The sequence below is a fragment of the Zosterops lateralis genome, assembly GCF_965231275.1.
Source record: "Zosterops lateralis genome assembly, chromosome: 6".
Classification (NCBI taxonomy): Eukaryota; Metazoa; Chordata; class Aves; order Passeriformes; family Zosteropidae; genus Zosterops; species Zosterops lateralis.
The window spans coordinates 7,241,238-7,262,349 of NC_139761.1; the positions used below are offsets into that span (position 1 = coordinate 7,241,238).

General features: G+C 43.1%; 1 protein-coding gene across 1 annotated transcript in view; it reads left to right on the forward strand.

Annotated features, from left to right (window-relative positions):
- Nucleotides 1-2,151: 2,151 nt before the first annotated feature.
- The window catches only part of BRF1 (BRF1 general transcription factor IIIB subunit), a gene marked incomplete at its 5' end in the record, with an annotated part of 173,478 nt that continues 154,517 nt past the window's right edge, over nt 2,152-21,112 (forward strand). Inside the window, 2 exons of the mRNA XM_083863607.1 lie at nt 2,152-2,338; nt 16,111-16,191. Of these exons, the coding sequence (XP_083719733.1) occupies nt 2,152-2,338; nt 16,111-16,191 (268 nt within the window). The remainder of the gene's footprint in view (nt 2,339-16,110; nt 16,192-21,112) is intronic.

The window sequence follows — 21,112 nt, forward strand, 5'->3', positions numbered from 1 at the left end:
TATTTTATCATCATTACCCTCACCTTATAAGAAGATAAAAATTAGAACGGACATCCTTCTTCAGTAGGACATTAAATGAGATTCTTTCTTTGGACAGCAGCTTTATCTTAGGCTTTCACAAGGGCCCTCTGCTGCTCACACTCCAAGTGAAACACTGAACTTTGGGACTCACAGAAAAGTCTTGCAACACTTAATTGAAGCACCTGCAATTTTCAAAGGGATGTAAAACCTAAATCCTCATGGGACAGGACTACATTAGTCTCTACTTAAGTGAGGTAAGAAGAAACATTTTAATGGAAACGTATTTCAAAACTGCTCACTGCAGGATTTCTTGTGTTCCTGCTGGCCTTTGTCAGAGCCTATCAGGGATTGTTTATCAGGAATATGATTTCCCCCTGATATTATCTACACAGTGTATAATTTTGTGAGATCATGCTTGGCTACTGTGGCACTCATTACCTCATCATCAGCAGGAGGAACTTCAGGAAGGAAATAACCTCCAGAAGCAGAAGGAATCTGGAGAGAGTTCTTATTTTAACAAATACACCTCTGTGAAAAGAATAAAAAGAAGTGGGTACAATCTCTATTATGATATTGCTATTTTTCTTTTCAAAAGCACAGAACCTTAAGATTTTTAGGCAAATGACATAATTTGGGGCCTATACGATGCTCAGGTTTCTGGATGGAAATATATTTAGTGCATGCCTCAGTGTGTCTCTAAAAGAACAAGTCATTTTGTACCATGTACCCTGTCAGTTCATAGAGGTCTGTACCTGATACCTGGCTGCCTCTGAGTTGTTTGGTGGAAGACAGAAATTGACAATATTGAGTTTTATCAGGTGAAAATTTCTGCTTCTGCATTAATTGTGCATTTCAAAAGCCGACAGATGGAAGTCTACACAAACATCCAGCTACAGCAGCTATTCTGCTCAGCTTCCTTCCCATCTGTGTTATGGTGCTGATTTGCTAATTGTGGGCTGAGTGCTAAAGTGAGCAATAACTTGGATGAAAACTGAGTTCTTTGATTCAGTGATTCTATGAATCATTGAGGACATCAAGCCCTTGGAGCAAGTCCAGAGGAGGCCACCAAGATGATTAGAAGGATGGAGCACCTTTCCTATGTGCAAAGCCTGGGAGAATGGGGATTTTTTCAGCCTGGAAAAGAGAAGGCTTTGGGGTGACCTAACTGTGGCCTTACAATACCTGAAAGGACCCTACAAGAAAAATGGAGAGAGACTATTTACAAGGGCATGTAGTGACAGGACAAGGAGGAATGGATTCAAAGTGAGACAGAGCAAGTTTAGATTGAATTCTGGCAGAAAATTCTTTACTGTGGCCGTACTGAGGCCCTGGCACAGGGATGGCTGCCCCATCCCTGGGAGTGTTCCAGGCCAGGCTGGACGGGGCTCTGAGCAACCTGGGATAGTGAAAAGTGTCCTTGTCCAAGACAGAGAGATTGGAACTGGATGATCTCTAAGGTCCCTTCCAACCCAAACCATTCTGTAATTCTACAATAATAAACAAGATTTCCAAAGCACTTTATGCTGCCTTTGCCTGGCAGGGCTCAAAGTGCTGAAATGAAATAAACTCATTAGGCCTCAATAACTTTCATCTCAGCATTACAGAACGATTGGGCAGATTTGACACATGAATTTGATTGATGAATTTGATGGATGAATCTGACTGAGGCCCAGAGGGTGCTGACACAGGTGCTCTGGCACAGGTTGCCCAGAGAAGCTGCGGATGCCGCATCCCTGGGAACGTTCAGGGCCAGGCCGGATGGGGCTCTGAGCAGCCTGGCCTGGTGTAAGGCATCCCTGCTCATGGCAGAGGGCTGGAACCAGGCGCTGGGGGGGAACAGGACCCGCAGAGAGGCCGATCCCACAGGGATGCAAGGCCCGGCGGGCGGTGAGGGAGGAGCAGCTCCGGAGGGGCGGGAGCGGCGGGCGAAGCCTCGCGAGAACGGGCGGGGTGGCGGCGGCCGCGCTCCTCCCCGTGCCGGTGCCGGCGAGCGAGCCAGGCCTGTGCCGGGCCCGGGCCGGGCTGTACGGGGCTGTACCGAGCTGTGCCGGGCTGTACCGGGCTGTGCCGGGCTGTACCGAGCGGCGGGGGCGGCGGCCGGGCCCGGCCTGGCCCGGGGCAGCGGGCAGGATGCCGGGCGGGCGGGTGTGCGGCGCCTGCGGGTGCGCGGAGATCGAGGTGGACGCGGCGCGCGGGGACGCGGTGTGCACGGGCTGCGGCTCCGTGCTGGAGGACAACATCATCGTCTCCGAGGTGCAGTTCGTGGAGAACAGCGGCGGCGGCTCCTCCGCCGTGGGGCAGTTCGTGTCGCTGGACGGTGAGTGCGGCCGGGCCGGGGCGGGGCGGGGGGCCCGGGGAATGAACGGGGTGTGGGGAATAGCGGGCGGTGGATGGAGAGAGGGTGGTGCGGGCATGGGGCACGTGGCAGAAGGGAAAAGGTGCTGGAAGAGGCGTGGACAGGGACACGGGGAGCGGTGTGGGATCAGGAGCAGAGCACAGGGATGAGCGACCAGCGGAAAAGGACCTGCGGGTGCTGATCGACAGCGGCGGAACGAGAGCCCGAGGCGTGCCCAGGTGGGTGAGAAAGCCAGCGGCATCCCGGCCTCTGTCGGGAATAGTGTGGCCTGAAGGACCAGGGAATGATCGGCCCCCTGTGCTGGGCACTGGTTGAGACCACACTTGGGGTGCTGTGCTCACTTCTGGCTCCTCAGTTCGGGAGGGACATTGAGGGGCTGGAGCACATCCAGAGAAGGGCAGGGAAGGGTCGGGAGCAGGGGCTGGGGGTGTTCAGCCTGGAGAGGAGGAGGCTCAGGGGGGACCGCACCACCCACAGGTCCCTGACAGGAGGGTGGGGCCAGGTGGGGGTCGGGCTCTGCTCCAGTGACAGGAGAGGACATGGCCTGCTGCTGCCTGCAGGAGGTTTAGGATGGACATTAGAAAGAATTTCCTCATGAGAAGGGTGGTTAGACATTGGAATGGACTGGCTGGGCACTGGTGGGGTCGCTGTCCCTGGAGGTGTTTAAGGAAAGGCTGGTCATGGCACTCAGTGCTGTGGTCTGGTTGACAAGGTGATGTTCAGTCATGGGTTGGACTGAGGGATCTTAGAGGTCTTTCCCAGCCTAATGGATTGTGTGATTCTGTCAGTTCAGGAGCAGGGCATGGGGGTGAGGGAACAATGGGCAGTGTGGGGAAAGGGACAGGAGATGCTGCTCCAGAGGGTGGGGTTATGGAGATGCTGCATGGGGGAGTAAGGACAATGTATAGGGGAGATAAGGATGCTGTGCTGGGAGATAAGGACAGTGTATAGGGAAAAAGGTGCTGTGCAAAGGGGTGTGAGGGACAGAGTGTGGAAACTGTGTTGGGCAAAGAAGGGATATGGATGGTGCATGTGGGAGCTAGTGCTGCACAGAGTGGAAATGGGAGGGGCAGTGCATAGAGAGCATGCTGTGCAGGGTGAGACAGAAATGGGGTGGGGGAGGCCAGGAAGAATAGGGGAAAAGACCTGTGCAGGATGAGAGAGATGCTCTGAGTGTGATGGAGTAAATGTGTGAAGGACTGGGGCAAGTGTGTGAGAAGGTTTAGGGTTCTGTGGAAGGGCTGGGTGCACAGGAAATGGGGAGGTAGATGAAATTATTTGGGACAGAGAACAGGAAAGGTTGGGTTATATGTTTAACAGATAGAGGGAACATGGAGGGGCACAAGGTGGAGACACAGGCTGGACATGAAGGGTCAAGAGTCTCCTGTCAGTAGTTGGGTTGGGGTGATTGTGCAAATGCTCTGGAGGGTAAAACGTGGAAAAAAAGCCACATCAAGAAGACACAGTGTTTAGAAGGGGAGAGAAGGAAAATGGATGTGGGGAGGATGTAGTGTTTGAAAGGGGAGAGATGGAAAATCTGTGTGGGGAATGTGTATAAGGAGAAAGAAACATAAGCAAAAGCATGGGAAAGAGCTTAGCAGTGAAACAAGCGGCTCTGATGGATTGTATAGCTGTGGGGAAGAAAGAGGAATTATTTCTGTGGTGGAGAATGCAGCACTGCAAATTGGAGTTTGGGAGTTTACTGTAGGCTAGGAGTTGTCTGATGCCATTCCTGTCTTCCAACTCAGGGTGCTGGCATTACTTTTTTTATAGCTTATAGCTTTATAGCTCTTGTGTCCTTCACTTTTTCCTGTTGTGATGTGGAGACTACGTTTTTAAGGGCTTGTTCTGCTTTTTCCCTCCCACCCAAAATTATGCAGGACAGATGGCTTGCAAGTTAGAGCGCATTTTGGGATGCCTTTATCCTTAAAAAAAAATTGAAAGGAAAAGAGAGAAATGCACCATACTGAGACTTTTTTACCCTTCTGGATGAATTGCACAGCACTTAACAAAATTTCTTTAAGGTATAGCCTTTCTTTTTTGTGTAAGTCCTGAGATGCTGCTCTTGGCTAATCTTTTTTCCTTGGAGAGTACATTAATTCTTTGCTTTTGTATAGCTAGTTAGTTACCTGTTCTATGTTACCCTGAAAGAATAAAGTCTAGTGCCTACAAACATGGGCACCCTAAAGGTGGTGGGTGAATAAAAATGAAAATGTGATTGCAGCACATTCTGACATGCTCCCTGTGGCTTTATCTGGCTGGCACAAGGTGTGGGTGCAGGGGCTTCACTGAGTGTTCATACTGTGATCTTCTAGCAAGTACCCATGTGCACTGATGTGTGTACTTCAGGAAGTGTTGTTTGTGGAAATGACAGAACTTTAAAAATAATCTGTTTGTAGGTTTGTTAATTTACTGTAAAGATGAGTGAGGGTGAGGTCCTGGCACAGGTTGTCCAGAGAAGCTGTGGATGCCCCATCCCTGAAGGGATACTCCAGGCCAGGTTGGATGGGGCTTAGAGCAGCCTGGTCTGGTGGAAGGTGTCCCTGTCCATGGCAGGGGCTTGTCACTGGATGATCTTTAAGGTCCCTTCCAGTCCAAATCATTCTGTGATTCTGTGAGTGCAGGCCCTGCTTCACACCAGAAATATTTTAAGGAAATCAGGACATTGGGTGACTTATGCTGGTAAAATTCTTTACGTTCCAAAACAGATGCTTCTATTGTGAATTTTTTTTTTCCTCAACATAAACTGAGTGATGCAAGCTAACCTGAAAAATATGTATTTGTGCTGCAGCATCTTCATCATGTGTGCTTGTCTGTTAATAGGTTTATGACTGATTAAAATCCTCTGTAATGGGGAGAAAAGTCATTTACTGTGTACAAAGGATTTTGTATCTTTCCAAAGGGTGGAGAATTTACATAGGAATGTATATTTCTTTTAAGTAAGAAACCAGGTATTTACTGAAAGCAACATTTTCTGGTAAGTTTCAGTGACTTCTGATTATATTAGTAAACTTCCACCAAAACAGAATGAAATGCCTTGGTCTGAGGCTCCTTGCACTGTGGTCTGATGATCTCAGAGAGTCTCACTGTGTAGAGCATTTGCAGTGCCAGAGGTGCCTGGGGTGCTGTTTTTGAGTCCCTGGCTCATGGTTAGTAGGGCTGGGTGTCTCAGAGAACGTTGTCTAAGGTTTGCAGAGGATGAGGGATGTCAGGTTCTTTATTGCAGGGCTGGGAATTGAACAGGGCTTTTGGTATTTGTGGAGTTCAGAGCTATTGGTTGAGAAACAATATTCCTCAAATCCTTTCAAGATCCACAATGGCTTCTACTTGTGTGTTACTACATGTTGAATGCAGATGCATTTATTGAGAATTTATTTTCACCTTCTTCAAAAAAAAGTAAAAGGAAGTGGAAGGCACCAAGACACTGATTTTTCTTTTTTTTATGTACCAAACCCTTTTATTTTACCAAGTTACATGTTAAGATTTTAGAATCTTCCATCTGTTTACTGAAGGAGTGAGCCCTGCACTTCTTTATATTAACATGAAGTGGCCAAGTCCTTGCTAATAAGTCATGTAGAATCCCTATATAACGTCGGAAATCCCTTCTTTTATTCTCTCAGGGTTGGAGGAAGGTGTGGGATCATAGTTAAGTTTTCTCTGGCAGTATTTACATTAAGCTAATTATATGCCTGGTGTAGGAAGCCTCAACACTGATGTCTTCCACAGAGAAGTTTGGTGTAGCCAGTGTTTTCCAGTGCAGGTGTGTGACTCTGTTCCTTTCCATTGTTTTGATGTTTTAGCAGCTGAGCTTTTGGTTTGCTCAAAAAGCATGAGCTTGTGCTTGGCTGTGGATGAGGGGTTTTGCTTTGCTCTCCATGAAGTCTTGGGAAAATGCAGGCTAGTTAAGTGTGTTGGACAAAAGGGTAGGGTCATAGAATCATTTAGGTTGTAGGAAAATTTTATATCAGTTGTTAACTCAGCACTGCCAAGTCCAGCACTGAACTGGAGTGCCACATCTGCATGCACAGGATGAGCCAAGAAGGTAGAAGTCATGAAGGACAAAATACATGTTCTGCACAGATAAATATATGGTAAGAATGCTTTTTGGCAAAGTGGCTTGCCTTGAAGAGCCTTTGGAGCTTTCTAAGGAAGTTGGTAAGTGGGCAAAGCAGATGGTTGGATTCTCAAGGGAAAGTCAGCAAGATCCTTCACCAGAAGCTTTTATAGAATCTGAGCTGTCATTGATAAGGAAAGTCTTTGCAGAGCAAAGTAGCTCTTCAAATGATAACAAATATAGTCTAGAGAGTATAGAAGGAGATGCTTCTGAAATTCCATAGAATCTGGACTGATGATCTGAAAAACAGGTGACTGGCAAGTTAATGAAGTTTGTGGGCAGTACTAAATTATTTGGGGTAGTAAAGACTGTAGAAGGAGTTGTTGCTTTTAGTGGATGGGTGGTAGGACAGCAGATGGGACCAAGAGTTGCTGTGAGAGTTAGCGTTGTTCCTTTCTTCCACATGTGGGATGGCTTCTTCTTCTACATCCAGACTGCCTAGGGTACCACTGGAAGATACGTAGGTCACAGTGAATAGCTAATTAAAAAAAAGTGCTCAATGTTCATTCATGGTACAAAAAAACCTGAGTGGGGAAGGGAATGTGAGAAGTTAAAAGAGCATATGCAGCATGTCTATACACTGTTATGTATCCACAGCATTACCTCCAGCTGAAGTGCTGTGTGCAGTTCTGGTGGGTTTCTCTTTTCTTCCCCCTCCTCAGGAAAACCTCTAATAGAGCTAGAAAAGATACAGAGAGGATGATGGAGTGATTAAGAGGAGAGTTTCCTGAAGAGCTTTTCAGTTAGAATAAATGAATAGACTCAGCCTCTTCAGACTGGAAAAGAGATGATTGAATGGGGCCATAGTAAGAGATCTGTAAATGCAGTAAAATAACACAGCAAGGATGAGTGGCTGCTCAGGGTCACATAATGCAAAAGCTAAGAAAGTGCTAAGAAATTTAGCAGCTGGCTGATTGCAGAGGTAGTGGGTAGGAGGTTCAGAAGCATTAGGAAGTTTTGTTTGGATGGTTTTGGTTTTTACAGAAACCTTCTCCTTCCGTGTGAATCTGAGGTTGTGGATGTTAAAAGTTTACATGAGTTTAAAATGATTGGGCAGACAGAATAAAAATGTCTTGTGGCCATTAAAAAAATACATTATTTCTGGTTCAGGAAATCCTTGAGTCACAGATCTCTAGACACCAGGAGATTATATGAGAGAACTATTACAACAAGCTTTCCTCCTGTGTTTTGTGTTACCCTTGTAGGTGTGTACATTAATGGACTTGCTCATTCAGAGGCAGGATACTGGACTAGTCTTTCAGTCTGATTTGGCACAGCTGTTCTTTAGAGTCTTCACAGGAAGATCATGTTTTTTGAGCTTTACAGAGCTAATCCCACCATTCTTTCTGATGCTGTCTGTCTGAAAGACTGGCAAGCCAGCTCTTCTTGCAAGGTACCTGTCATTTCTTGGGTTGTGAGCTGGTAAGTTACTTCACTAGCAAGGGAATAATCCCTTCATGCTCTAGATGGGGCCGCTGTGTATTGTTTTGTTGATCTTTTGAGAGGAAGATCCTCTGAAAGCTTTGAAATGCCCTGTACTGGTCTAGTTGTAATTCTTAATTCTGTTGTGAGTGGTCATAGTCAGGAAAGAATCCAGCCTCAACACTTCACCTTAGCTTTGTTACTGTCTTGAAACCTGTGAAGGCCCTGCCTTGAAATTGGGTTTCTGAACCAGGCTGATTTTACCCTGGATAAGTCAGGTAGTAGTGGTGAAGGGTTATCATGCCTATTTTAGCTCCAGGGATCTCTGTTTGCACAGAAAGTGTTTGACGCATGTACTTTTGGTAGCTGAGTCTAGTTTGGAACAATAACTATTCACTTTCTAATTGATAGCCAGTTCAGACTAGCCAAATAGATTGTTCACTCTGACTTCTTAACAAATTTGGAGAGCTTTTGAATCTGGCTAATTGAAATGAATGGGTCTTGCTTTTTATTTTTCTTCATACCCAAGTTCTTAACCGCTCTGCCTATCAGTTGATATATTTGAGCACATCCCAGCGGGAAGTACAGCAGTACAGGATGTAAGAGTGAGCTGCATTTCTCCCTCTCCATTATGCTATAATTGCATCCTGGAAGATGGAGTTACACTGAGCCCTTTGCCAGTTTGCACTGGTTTGATGGCTGCTGCTTTTGTAGAAAGGCAAGTTAAGAGTTGTGTGCCATGTCTGAAGGTTTGGAGTTCTCTGATTGCTCTTCCACTGTGTCTGGGTGGGAGTCCCCTGTCTTGTGGTAGTTGTTGGGAGGAACTGTTTTCACAAGGATTTTCTTTGAAGCTGACAGGAGAAAAACTGAAGCTGAAGAGGGTGAGAGGAAGTTGAGCATGGAACAAGCCTGACAGCCCAGATCCCTCTTCAGGTCTTTGTTTAAAGAAGCTGAGAAAGGTGAAGTCTGGGACTTCTGACACTAATCAAAGGAGAATAAAAGTCCCACCTGGGAAGGTTGATGTGCAGGCAGCACAGCAGTGAGCTGGAAGATGTCACTGAGAAGTACAGCACAAAGAAACGATGCTGCAAGGTGTACTGAGCTTGTCATTCTCAAGCATACTGTCTGGGGAAGCTCAGCTTCTTTTGTTCTAGAAATTCCCTTTAAATGCTTGGTTGTAAGTTGAGAAAAACAGATCTGATAAGCTTCTTGGTCACAAACCAGGTATGCTGGTTCTTGCTGTCCCTGAGCAACTTCTCTCTGGGGTTCCCCCAAGGCTGCCCATGGCCCAGGACCCCAGGGACATCAGCCCCTGCCCCAGGGACTGCACAGCAGGGCTGGTCTCCAGCTCCCCCCTGCCTTGCTCTGCCCACCCATGGACCCTGTAGAGCCAGGCTCATGTCCTGTCTGGCCTCAGCCCATCCTCATGGCCCTGTTTGGACTTTCTGGGGCCTTGTTCCCCTTGCTGACCCTGACCCCCCTGTGCCGTCTGACATCCTGCCTGGCCTCAGCCCGTCCCTGCACCCATGGAGGTGCTCAATACTCTCAGCTCTGCCTGTCCCTGCCCTGCTGTAAAATTCAGGGTCACATCTCTAGTACAGATTTAAATGAGAATTATTAGTAAGTCTCTTAACTTACTTTTGCTTAGTGACTAAGCCTGGGGGTTTTAGGGCAGTGGCAAATCCACAGTCACAGAAACAGGATTCTGCAGTGGGCACTGACAGCATCAGTTCTTCTTCAGCACCGAGTCAGGATCCCTGGCTCTGGTACAGCAAACCTGCATTAAGACTCTGCATCTCCAAGTGTACATGAGTTTGCAGTGCACGAATTTGAGGCTGGTGGGAGGTTATCTTCTTGATATTCCTCATAGGGAAAAGGGAAGTTGTGAACTAGTAATCCCTAACACACCAACAAGTGTTTGTTAAAGGTTTTGGTGTGGGAAGTTCCACAACATTTGTAAGTAGCCTGCTTCAAATTTTAGAACAAAGAAGAGTTCATTTCTACTATTACAGAGGTTTTTTTGCAAGTAAATTATAGTGAACTTACTACAGAGACCCATTAGCACTGCAACAAATGCTGAATGTGTACTCTCACTCTGCAGTGTCCCATGACAGATTTAATCTGTCTTTAGCTCTTCAGTAAAGCTGTGGTATGCTCGGTGTTTTAGGTATACCTGTGGAAGCTTACTGAAATATTTCCTATACTATTTTATCCTTAAAATCTTTTATGGTTTTACATCGAGGCATGTGAACTACATTGAACTCACATGCAGAACTTGATAAGAGTTTGCCTTAATCTAAATATTTGTCTTTTGATGATTGTGGAAATGAAAAGTTATGGTCAACAAACTGGGAAGAAGAGAGGGATTGACTACACTGAGGAAAAAGCTTACATAAAATTTGAGCTGAACTTACTAGACATTCATCTTCTGTACCTTTTTGTCCTTTAGAACTTTTTAAGATGGACAATTAGTGTCATGGTGATTGGTAGTGAGAAAATTGTGAAAGGGGCTGAACTCTGTGCTTGTATCAGATTCTGTGCTTTTGTCCAGTTGGTTCCTATGTACAATAAGGGATTCTTGTGTATTTTTGAATATTAAAAAAGTGAAAGGAATAAGAGGGTTTTTTAATAATTGGTAGTTGTTAAGTTTCCTTATAAGATATTGAAAGACCAAGTCCTGGCATTAAATGTTTCTTACAGTGCAGCCTCCAATAGTCCTGAACTGGGCTCTGCTAATAATATATACATGCTAAATTTGAAATGAAAACACTGGGCACTTGAAAGGTAAAATAATATTAATACCAAAAAGTCTCCTCGTATTTGTGGCCCAGCTTTTTAAATGACACAAATTTATGCTTAATTTTAAGTTTTGCAGAGTGGTCATTATGTTAATTGCAATACAGAGAAAGGAAGTAAAAATATGCTGGATTTGCAGACTCTTTGATGGAAATCCTGAAGAGTGTTTACCTGGTTTACTCTGCGCCAGATTTTCTCATTACAAAAACTGGTTCGTAATCAGGCCGTGTTGGGAAGGAAGAGGGGGAACTTTCGTGTAAAATAATCATCTGCTATATGTTTTAGTGAGATGAGTCAAATCAATTCTGCTTCTCTCCCCAAATCCTCCAGGTGGCAATCGTGCACCAGAGTTCATATGAAGCTTTTTCTGGCATTGAGTCTTTTTCATGCTGTCCTTGGGATGGCAACAGCAGAGGGTGCTGCTGTCAGCTGTGGCAGTGCAGAATAGTGCACATAACTTGGATGCAGACTGATTTCATAGATTTGGGCAGTCCTAAGCTGAGTTGTGGTGGATGCAACTATATTTATCTCTTATGAAAATAAGCTATGATGGAATAGATTTAAAGTTTGTCTATGTAAGTTTATGTGGCAGTACTGTTTCAGCAGGCTCTGGTGCCTGCAGACCTCTTAACTTCCCTGGAAAAATGAGTGAGAAAAAAAATGTTTCAGTTACAAACTTCAGAACTTGAATCACATAATTTTGCTTTTATAGATATGAATTGCAGTGGGAGGTTTACTTACCCTCCTTTTTACTTTCATGGTCTAACTTCAGTAGGAAACTCATAAAATTTTTTATACTAGGTTATCTTGTCTTCCCTGATTATGGAGCCATTGGTATGATGCAGTCTGCATTCTTTACCAGACTTCACCAGATTTCTTGCTGGGTCTGTAAATACATGTATTTGAAATAGAAGGTTTGCCCCTACCTTGTCCCAAAGAGAGGACTGGTGGCTTTTGGGCTTAATTTGACAGGGAAGGATTTTGATAGGATTGGTCCTCCCAGATAGCAGGTGCACTTTAGTTCAGGTTACAAGCAGCTTCATTCCCTGTCTTCACTTGCTCATTTATGTAGAGGAAGCAAAATCTATAATGCTGGGACTGATTCTGTTTCTCCTCAGGTGCTGAATCTGAAACTCATCATGTCACTAGCTGACAGAAAAGTGCCCTTTAAGCTGCAAATGCCCAAGTGGCTGCTCTCTGCCTCCACTGTGTGGAGTGATTTGATAAGTGCTGTTCCTGTTACCTATCTTTTTTTGTTGCTGTTCAAGATTGCCACAGCCTTCAGGCTTTGCTTGCACCTTTTACAGCTTGAGGAGTATTTTTATAGAGAAGCAGAGCGATATCACTTTGTTTGTTGGTGAGTTGGTGGAGCAAAACAGAAACTGCTGAAGTGTTTGTGCTGTGAGCAGCAGAGTGGTGATGGCTGCTTTTGGCTGGTGGAGGTACAGTCACTTTAGAACCATATAATTGTTTAGTTGGAAAAGACCTTTAAGATTGTAGAGTTCAGATATTAACCCAGCTCTGACAAGTAGTTTAGCACTCGAATGATGCAGGGTTATGGTCTGGGTCTGGAACTGTGTGAACTTTGACTGAGTATCATCAAATTTCCAGACATGATCTCCTGCATCTTCAGTTCTGTTGTGTTAAGGCAGTGTAGCCCACTGAGAGGATCACACAAAAACTGGAGTGGCTGTATTTCTGAGCTGCCTAACACATTTCTTCACACCTTCTGTTGTCAGAAAATTCATGTAAATGTCCAAAGCAAACTTGAAGACAAAAGGAAGCTTCAGCTATGCAAAGCTGCAAATCTGAGTGAGTTTCTAAAAGTAAACATAGAGTCACAGAATATCCTGTGTTGGAAGGGGGACCCACAAAGATCATGAAAGTCCCACTCCTGGCCCTGCACAGGACACCCTGAGAATCACAGCAAATGTCTGAGAGCATTGTCCAAATGCCTCTTGAATTCTGCCGGTCTTGGTGTGTGACCACTTCCCTAGGGGGAGCTTGTTCCAGTTCCCAACCATCTTCTGGGTGACAAACCTTTTCCTAGAAGCCAAGGTAAACCTCCCCTGACACACCTTCAGGTCCTGTGATGGGTCAACAGGGAGAACAGCTTAGTGCCTGCCTCTCCTCCTCCCCCCACGAAGAAGTTGTAACTGCAGTGGGGTCTCCCCTCAGTCTCCTCCAGGCTGAACAGACCAAGTGACCTCAGCTGCTGCTCTTATGGCTTCACTCTGAGTGCCCCTCCCATGGGCCCTCTTTTGGACACTCTAATGGCTTTATGTCTTTTTAATATTGTGGTGCCCAAAACTGCCCCCCAGGGCTGAAGGTGAGGCTGCCCCAGTGCAGAGCAGAGTGTGACAGTCCCCTTCCTCACCCAGCTGGTGATGCTGTGCCTGATGCCCTCCTCAGCAGATGGATGAGTAGATGGCAATATTGGTACCTGGAGAGGCACCACCTCATGCAGTGCATTTGAGTTGCCTTAGGGGAAGGGTAGTGTTAATGTTTGAAGATTTGGCAGGCAGTACTTGAAGACGCCAAATACTTCTCAGATATATTTTTGTGTGTCTTGAAAGCTGAATGTGAAAAACCAAAAGCCTGCTTAATTCACTTTTGAAGTTGTGGGGGAAGAATGGAAAAGGTCAAGAAATGTAAAAACTGCAGTTAAGCTGGGATGTTAATTTGGTTGTGCCTAGCAATTGCTGTTCCTTTCCTTTGTACTTTTTAAATTGCTAGCTTTGTTGGGATTTTTGTCTTTAAATGAATTTGATGATTTCAGTCTTCTTTTTTCAAGAGTTTATCTTTTTATTACCCAGCCGAACAGTTATGTTAATGAGTTTGGTTTGCATTTTGCTTGTAAGATTAAAGCTGATGATGAGACTACATAGTCAATGGCAACATTAGTTTGCAGTTCTGAGAGTGTAAGTGCTCAACAGACTAGTTTCTGTCAGTTTTCAAAGACAAATGCTAAATAGAGATGTTCAGCCTTTCCAGTTAACTTGCTGAAAAATGGGTACATCAATTCTGATAGCAGAATCTGTCTTTCATATAGCTCTGCTGGTATCTGCTGCAGTCTCTATGGCTTGGAAAGAAATTACTTTTGTGTATGATGTTATAGCTTGATGTCTCATGAAAAAGAGTCTTAAAGAACAGAATCACTGAAATCTCAACTTAAATTCATTTTGTTTATATTATTTTGGATTTTAACTCCTGAGTAAGTTAAATTATTTAATTACTAGTGTTGTTTATCACCACTGTAAGATTGTTTTGTGCAAGGTTTTTAGTAGTAACGGAAAACATTTAAGAGTACTGTTTTGCCAGTGACAGTCCAAAGCTGTTCAGTATTTTGGTATATTCAAGGGTAGAGGGGACTGGGAAGTGGAGCCTTTGTGTACAGGAGGGGGCAGCAGTGTCTTTGACACAGGTGCTGGGTGAGCCTCCTGCCTCCAACCTGCTGCTCCTGCTGCTGCCTTGTGGTTGGTGTCCTCCTCTCATGTACTGCTGCTGGGCTCTCCTGCTGCAAATCAGATTAGTGAGGAAGCCTGTAGTGAAGCAAACCTTAAAAAAACAAACCCTCAAAAAACTAAATCAAACCAAACCCAAGGAAAACGGAAGGCAGAATTTCTGTTTAGATTTGCTGCTGAAGAAAAGGAATGTGAAACGTTGATACGTTTTTTTTGCCAAGTAAACCGTTCTTACTAAATGTATGCTAAAAATGTTATGCCTTCTTTTGTAGTTTGGTAACTGCTCTCTGGTTTGCTGCGTTGGTTTGTTTTCAAGTGTTTGTGGAAATACAAGGCTGTACCTGTAAAAATGGCAAGGAGACATTTCTGTCTCTAATAGCCAAACACAGAGTTAGGATAGTTACCACTGTACCCAGTGAGGAGATCACTATTGAATATTTCTCACTTCTTATTAGGATGAAGCACTTAATCTGTGGGGCATTTATATGAGAGCTGATTATTGTTTGTTAAAGAATCTGTTAATGAAATAAAGTTGGTTTCTCTTGTGGATAGCACTGGAAACCTAATTTAAAGGTTGTGTGGAAAAATAAGCTTTGAAGGCTGATAGTAATTCTACAGGAATATTACCTTGTAATTCTGCAGGAATATTAGCTTATTAGCTTTTCTGGGTTTTGGTTTTGGTTGGTTTTGGTTTTTTTCTAACTATAGATGCACATTAAGTGCAACTGAGAGGAGACTAGAGCTAAAAATGTCTAGTAAGAGTGAGCAGTTCTGGTCAGTTTTTCATCAGTTGTATCTGCCATGGAAGTATCTTATTCAGGTGTGTACAAGAAATGCCCTGAACTGCTTTAAAGAGCCACTTCATTCCCCTCTCTGTGTCTATTCCAAAGCCTTTCTAGTTTGTTCTAAAGAGCTACTCTAAGAGGAGAAAACAGCCACAAGAACTTGAGGAAAAGCTGTATGCGTCATAGACAAAAAGATAGCTTTTTTCCCTATCCTAAAGACCAGACTACTTAAATTAAGTAGAATTCCAATTACTAACAAATTGCTTGTTTTCAATCCTGTGCAATTTAGCTTTTTGGTCTCACTTGCTGTTAAGCTGATAGATTCAGTTATCCTGGTTGAGGTACCCTGATTGTTTTAAAAAAAAACGTCCTGCTTTAGTGGGAGACTATTTTTGTCCTTGGTAGTTTAATTCCCTGTTCTGCAAGATTGGTTTGCATGAGGAGTTCCACTGACTCCCAGCAATCTCTGCATTCAGGCTGCTCAGCATTGGTGTGGATGCCCAAACCAGCCTCTAGTTTATGCTGATTTACAACCCAGACTTCTTTTAAGTCTCCAACCTTTCAGAGTGTGAAAGTGGCAGTTCCAGACTTGCAGTTTTTGTAGCCTAAGTGTTGCTGTGTTTACCTAATGACAAACTGAAGTTACTTTGAAATAAGTGTTTTGTCTGTAGTAGCCAACACAGTCGTTAATGAATGCTAAACATGTTTTAGGTTCTGTAATGCCAATAATTACTTATTAAAATTCTGCAAATTCTTCATTGAATATTCGTCAGACAAATAATACTAACTAAGCAATTTTTTCCTCCCTTATTTTGAGAAATATTTCACAGTACTGATTTTCATGTTCTGTTTAAAATAGACATTGAGAAATTTTTGTCGTTTCTTTGGAACTAAGATTGGGAGGGCTTACGGAGCCATGTAATTCTTATGGTATCCCAAGAAAAAAATAATTTGCACAGCATTGTACTTGATGTCTTAAGTACTTTAAGACCTTTTTAATGTTGTTTGGCATGTTGTAGATTATACAGATACTGCATATATTGGCACAATAAGTTTTATTTCAGTAAATAAAATTTACACTTTATTTACACTTTATTTTAATTAAGATACTCTCTTTGACGTGTCTGGTGGTTTTTTTTTTTCCCCTTATAGGTGCAGGGAAAACACCAACTTTAGGAGGAGGATTCCACGCCAATCTGGGAAAGGAGTCACGAGCACAAACTCTACAGAACGGTACTAGCAAATTTTAGTCTTGCTGATATGAGTTCTTTTTATTAATATTGTTGATACAATTAATTTTTAGTTTTGAATGTGACCTCAAAACCTTGGCAGGCCCCTCATTATTCAGTGGACAAGTCTGCCTAGTGCTGATTTTTCATTGTGCTCTCATTTGGCTGCTACGCCTGATTTATGAGTTCATGTAGCTGACTGACAAAGGGTAATGGCACCTGACAATATTGCTGTGGTTTAAAAGGGCTTTTTCAAGGTTGACATGCCCACTGCACCTTTTTATTATCTGCTAAACTTATTGTGGCTTTTATTTAGTCAGTTTTCAGGGTTCTTGAAATGCTTTATTCATGTTTATTTTTAAGTATAATTCTTCAAATATTTTTGGTCTTAAGCAATTACAGGTGTGAGATAATGCATATAAGTAATCATGTGCTTAATATGGGATCGTTGAATAGAGAGAGGAAAAATGGAAAAAAGGTTTTAGCGCACAGATGACATTAAAATAAATATTCTCATTACACACTTTACATTTTAATTGGGATCTCCATATTCTACACTCTTTAAAGAGGGTGAATAATACCAGCTTTTATTCCAGAGCAGAATGGTCTTCCAGTTTTCCGTTGCTCATATCAAGGGACAGGAGTTGTCATTTTTTGGCTAATTAATACTCCTGTCTCACGACTCTTGGAGATGACAGCTGATGGACTGTCATAGCAAAGTCTCAGAAGCTGACATGTAATTAACCAGGGATGTAAATGGGTTTTACTGATAAGGTACTCATTTAGGGGAGCTATTTTAGAGATAGGTATTTTCCTAAATTAATCTTACATTTGCAACTCAACACAGAAAAATCTGGCCTATATTATGCCTCCATAGGTACATGAAGAGTAAGATTGATCTGATGTTATATCTTCATAGGTATAGACAAGTTAAGATTGATCTGTGTCATTGAAGTATAGTCAGATTACTCTACTCAGCATTATTCAGCTGATGTATATACAGATTGCTTTATATATACAGAATGTTTTATTCAGCTGTTTTTACTTAAGTGTATTGAGCCCTGTTTGTTTGGCAAAGTAAAGCTTGCACTTTAGGTGAGCTAGTGTCAGTGTCAGGTCTGAAGTTACTATCTTAGAAAGTTTAAATTTCCTGTCTAACATGGAACCTATATAAGCAGTGGGAGAAAGCCACTAAACGTAATGAAGACTGGTTTGGGATTAAGGCACTTTAATCAAAACTGTAATTTTGAACAGACATTTTAAAAATAAATTGGCTTTTTGTGCATAAGAACTTCACAGTTGTCTGTAATTGTAGAAAAGCAAAGTGCTGATGGAAGGAAATCTGTCTTGTTGCTTTGTGGAGTGTTTGAATCCTTCAAAAGCCCTTTTGGTTATGCCAAAAGGTAATCACAAGTAAAGACAGCGTAGGCGTTTTTCTAGAATATAAACACAGCTTTTTTTCTTGGATGAGTGTTTGCTGGGGAATATGTCTGAGCATCTTCCTTCCCCACAGCTTTGTGTGGGGGGCCTCCCTGATCAAAAACAATGATTGTGACTTGGCTAAAGTATATCAGCATCGTATACAAGAAATTTTAGTTGCTTTAAATGGACTTATCTCCCAAGCACTCTTGAAACAGGAAAATAATTTGTCATTTTAGTTGCACCTCTCTGAAGCTCTTTGCAGGTTTTCTTCTGTTTTCTTTTTCCTGCGTCTCTCCTTTATATAAGGAACAAGTATTTGGTCTTTGAATTCTGTAGCCAACCTGCATTTGTCATGCTGCCAATCTGTCTCTGGGAAAGTTCTTTTCAGTGAGCTAAGTGATGTTCTTGCTCAGTCCCAGGCATGACAACAGCAGCTGATACTTCAGGTAGAGCAATTGGTGTTTGAAAGGCTTTTCTTTTCTGCCGCTGTATAATGAGCCGGTTGTCTGCTTCTTTTAATCACTCTTCTGGCTTTACATAGTTTTTAATTGCAAATTGAGCTATGGCAATGAGCTTAAAAAATCTCACCCTGTCACTGTGGGCCCATGATCATGGCTCTTTTTTGGGGGGTGAAATTATGTTAAATATCTGTCATAGTTAGACTTGAAAGTGGAGCAAGGTAAATGAACTTACTGCACATATTTTAAAAGGGAGGTATGGAGTTGTTCATTGAGTGAAACTGAAGTGTGCTGGTAGTTGGCTGTATGAAAAATTAACAGTTATAAAAAATGCCCAGCTACTTACTTATTTATTTGCTGGTGGCGCTATGTTGGCATTTCCAAAGTTCACTGTGCTGCAGGTGAAGTGCTGAAACTCACTCCCCTGGGGATGCTGGCACAGGACAGCCTGTGAGAGAGCCCTGCTCCTGCCACTTGCTGGTGGCTCTTACATCAAGACTGCTGCTGCTTTCAGTGCTGTGAGCACACAATTCTCTCCTGTACTGTCAGTGCTCCATGCAGGCTCCTGCAGGAGGGAAGAGCCAGGCCCTGGGAAGCAAGGCTGGGCGGAGGATGGAAGTCCCCAGTGTGCTGGAGAGCAGCTGAGAGCCTGTGTGTGGTCCGAGCTCTCGCTCTGCTCGCCAGCAACCTGCGGGCCTGACGTGGTGTGGGGAAAAGTCCAGCCCTGGAGCAGGGACTTGCTGGGTTTTAAAAAACAACCACCTCCCTCTGCTATCTCTCCATCCCCCCCACTCCTTCCCCACGCAGTTTGGGCCAAATTCTCCCTTACTGTAAAGTCTTTTCCAAGGGAGGTGATCTGGACTGACTGTCTCTTACTTAATTACCAGCAAAGCAGCTGGGCTTGGCTGAATGTATGATGCTGCTGTTTTTTGAGGCTTTTAATGAAAGGATGTTTAGAATTGGATGAAGAACAGTTTTGCATTAGAATGCTTAAGGTAATAACTTTTTTTTTTTTCATGCATTCTAAAGTGAAGAAATGCAAAAGTAAAATTTCCTGGCAGCTGCTCGTCAGTTCTGGAGTCTTCTACAAAATGATGGTGTGCACTTGTGGTTTTATAAATATATATATTTATACTCTAAACAAATCCATGAGCAAACCCTGAACATTTTTTAGTTTTCAGGTTTGAATATTTTTTTAGGTTTCAGGTAAGAGTATCCATCACAGAGAATAGTCTCCCTTACACATATGCCTTTGCTGTACCTTTCCCTCACTATTTATAATGCAGCAGGGCATGACCATTCAATTTCTGCCTTTCTTTGCTGAACCAGCTGATGTTTGTATGTGTTTGTTTGGGAATTGGCTGCTTACAGAAACTGGAGTCTTGTTTACACTTGCTAAAATATTTATGCAGTGAAGATTTAATACTGTTGTATTTGTTCATAATCACTTTGATTTTCAGAGTGCAGTACTGTGCTAATTGAGTGTATGAAGCTCCACAAGTTCAACAAGCTCAGGCCCACAAAATGCTTTGTATCTGTTTGTACAGACTTAATTTTTGTAGTAAAAACCTGCACACCTGTGAGATGATGTGGTGTTTCAGCTTCAACTTTGTTTTAAAAGATATGTCAAAATAGCTAAATGCTACTGATTTTCTGAAAAAGAAGAATTATGAATAAAATACTGGCTCAGAGGGGGGGACTCTTTGACAAGACATTTTCCTCTGTTCCTGAGCCTGTTCAAATTTCTTCATTAGTGGTCAACACTTACAGTTACTTCCACGATTGAAATGCAGAGTGATGTCTCTTTAAATCACATTTTACAGTTCCGTGCTGCATTACATAATCTCTCTAAATAGCCAGTTTATTCTTGTTTCCTTGCAGGCAATCTGCTCTCACTATATCCGTGTCAGAGTCGTTGTTACAAGGGAGTTGTTCTTGACTTGGAGCTCTGATACTTTCAATAGTCTTCAGTGGCCAAAAAGAAAAGGGAGAGGGGAAGGAGGGTCAATGGCATGATTATGACTTGAAAGCTTCAGTTGCAGATATTCAAATTTGGTTTAAACTAAGTTTGGAGTTTGCAGCTGCATCTAGCTTAATCCAATTTCTGAACTGTTGTGCTGTGTTTTTAATTATATCTTTAAATGAATGTGTGTTTTCCCTCAGTCCTCTTAAATACCAAAACATAGCTGACAGTATTTTAATGGTAAAAGGGAAAGCATTTCTGAAGATGTTCTGTAACGCATTTTTGACTATTTGCATTTAAACTCTTTGCTTAATTCTTTAACATTTGTTGTCATCACTCATTTCATAGCTGGTTTGTTACAGGTGATTATGGAGGGTTCTGCTTCCTCCTATAACTATACGTTGTGAATTAGACCAGGTCAATATATTACACATGTGAAGAACAGAAGTATCCAAAGGGGAGGAACTGAGAACACTGTTTAACAAAACTAAAACAGCAATGGAAGGGAGAATAGTGGAATCCTAGAATAACTGAGATTGGGAGAGATCTCTGGAGGCTGACAAAATGGTGACTTTGAAGTTACATTAAGCTGCTGAGGGCCTAGGGCAGCTGAGCTCCAGTTATTACCAAGGAAGGATATAACAGAGTTTCCCTGGACAACCTGTTCTCCAGTGGTTGGCCACCCTCCCTGTGAGGAATTTTTTCCTTGTGTCGAGTCAGAACTTACTTTGATGAAATGTGACTCTTGCCTCTTGTCCTTTTGCTGTGCATCTCTGGTGATGCAGCTCTGGCTGCATCTTTATAACCTCCTACTGCAAAGCTGAAGGCACCAAAGAGAATTCTCCCTCAGCTTTCTTGAGACTCAGCAAATTCATCTGTCAGCCTCATCTGTGTGCAGCAGTCTCTGAATCATCATAGGGGCTCTCTGCTGGACTTGCTCCAATATGCCAATGCCTCTTCTGCAGAGTAGTCCTGAACTGGACAAAGTACTCTAAATATAGTCTCACAAGTGCTCAATGGGGGATGATAATCACTTCTCTGGACCTGCTGGCTGCAGTCTTAATAACTTGGCTCTGGGGTGA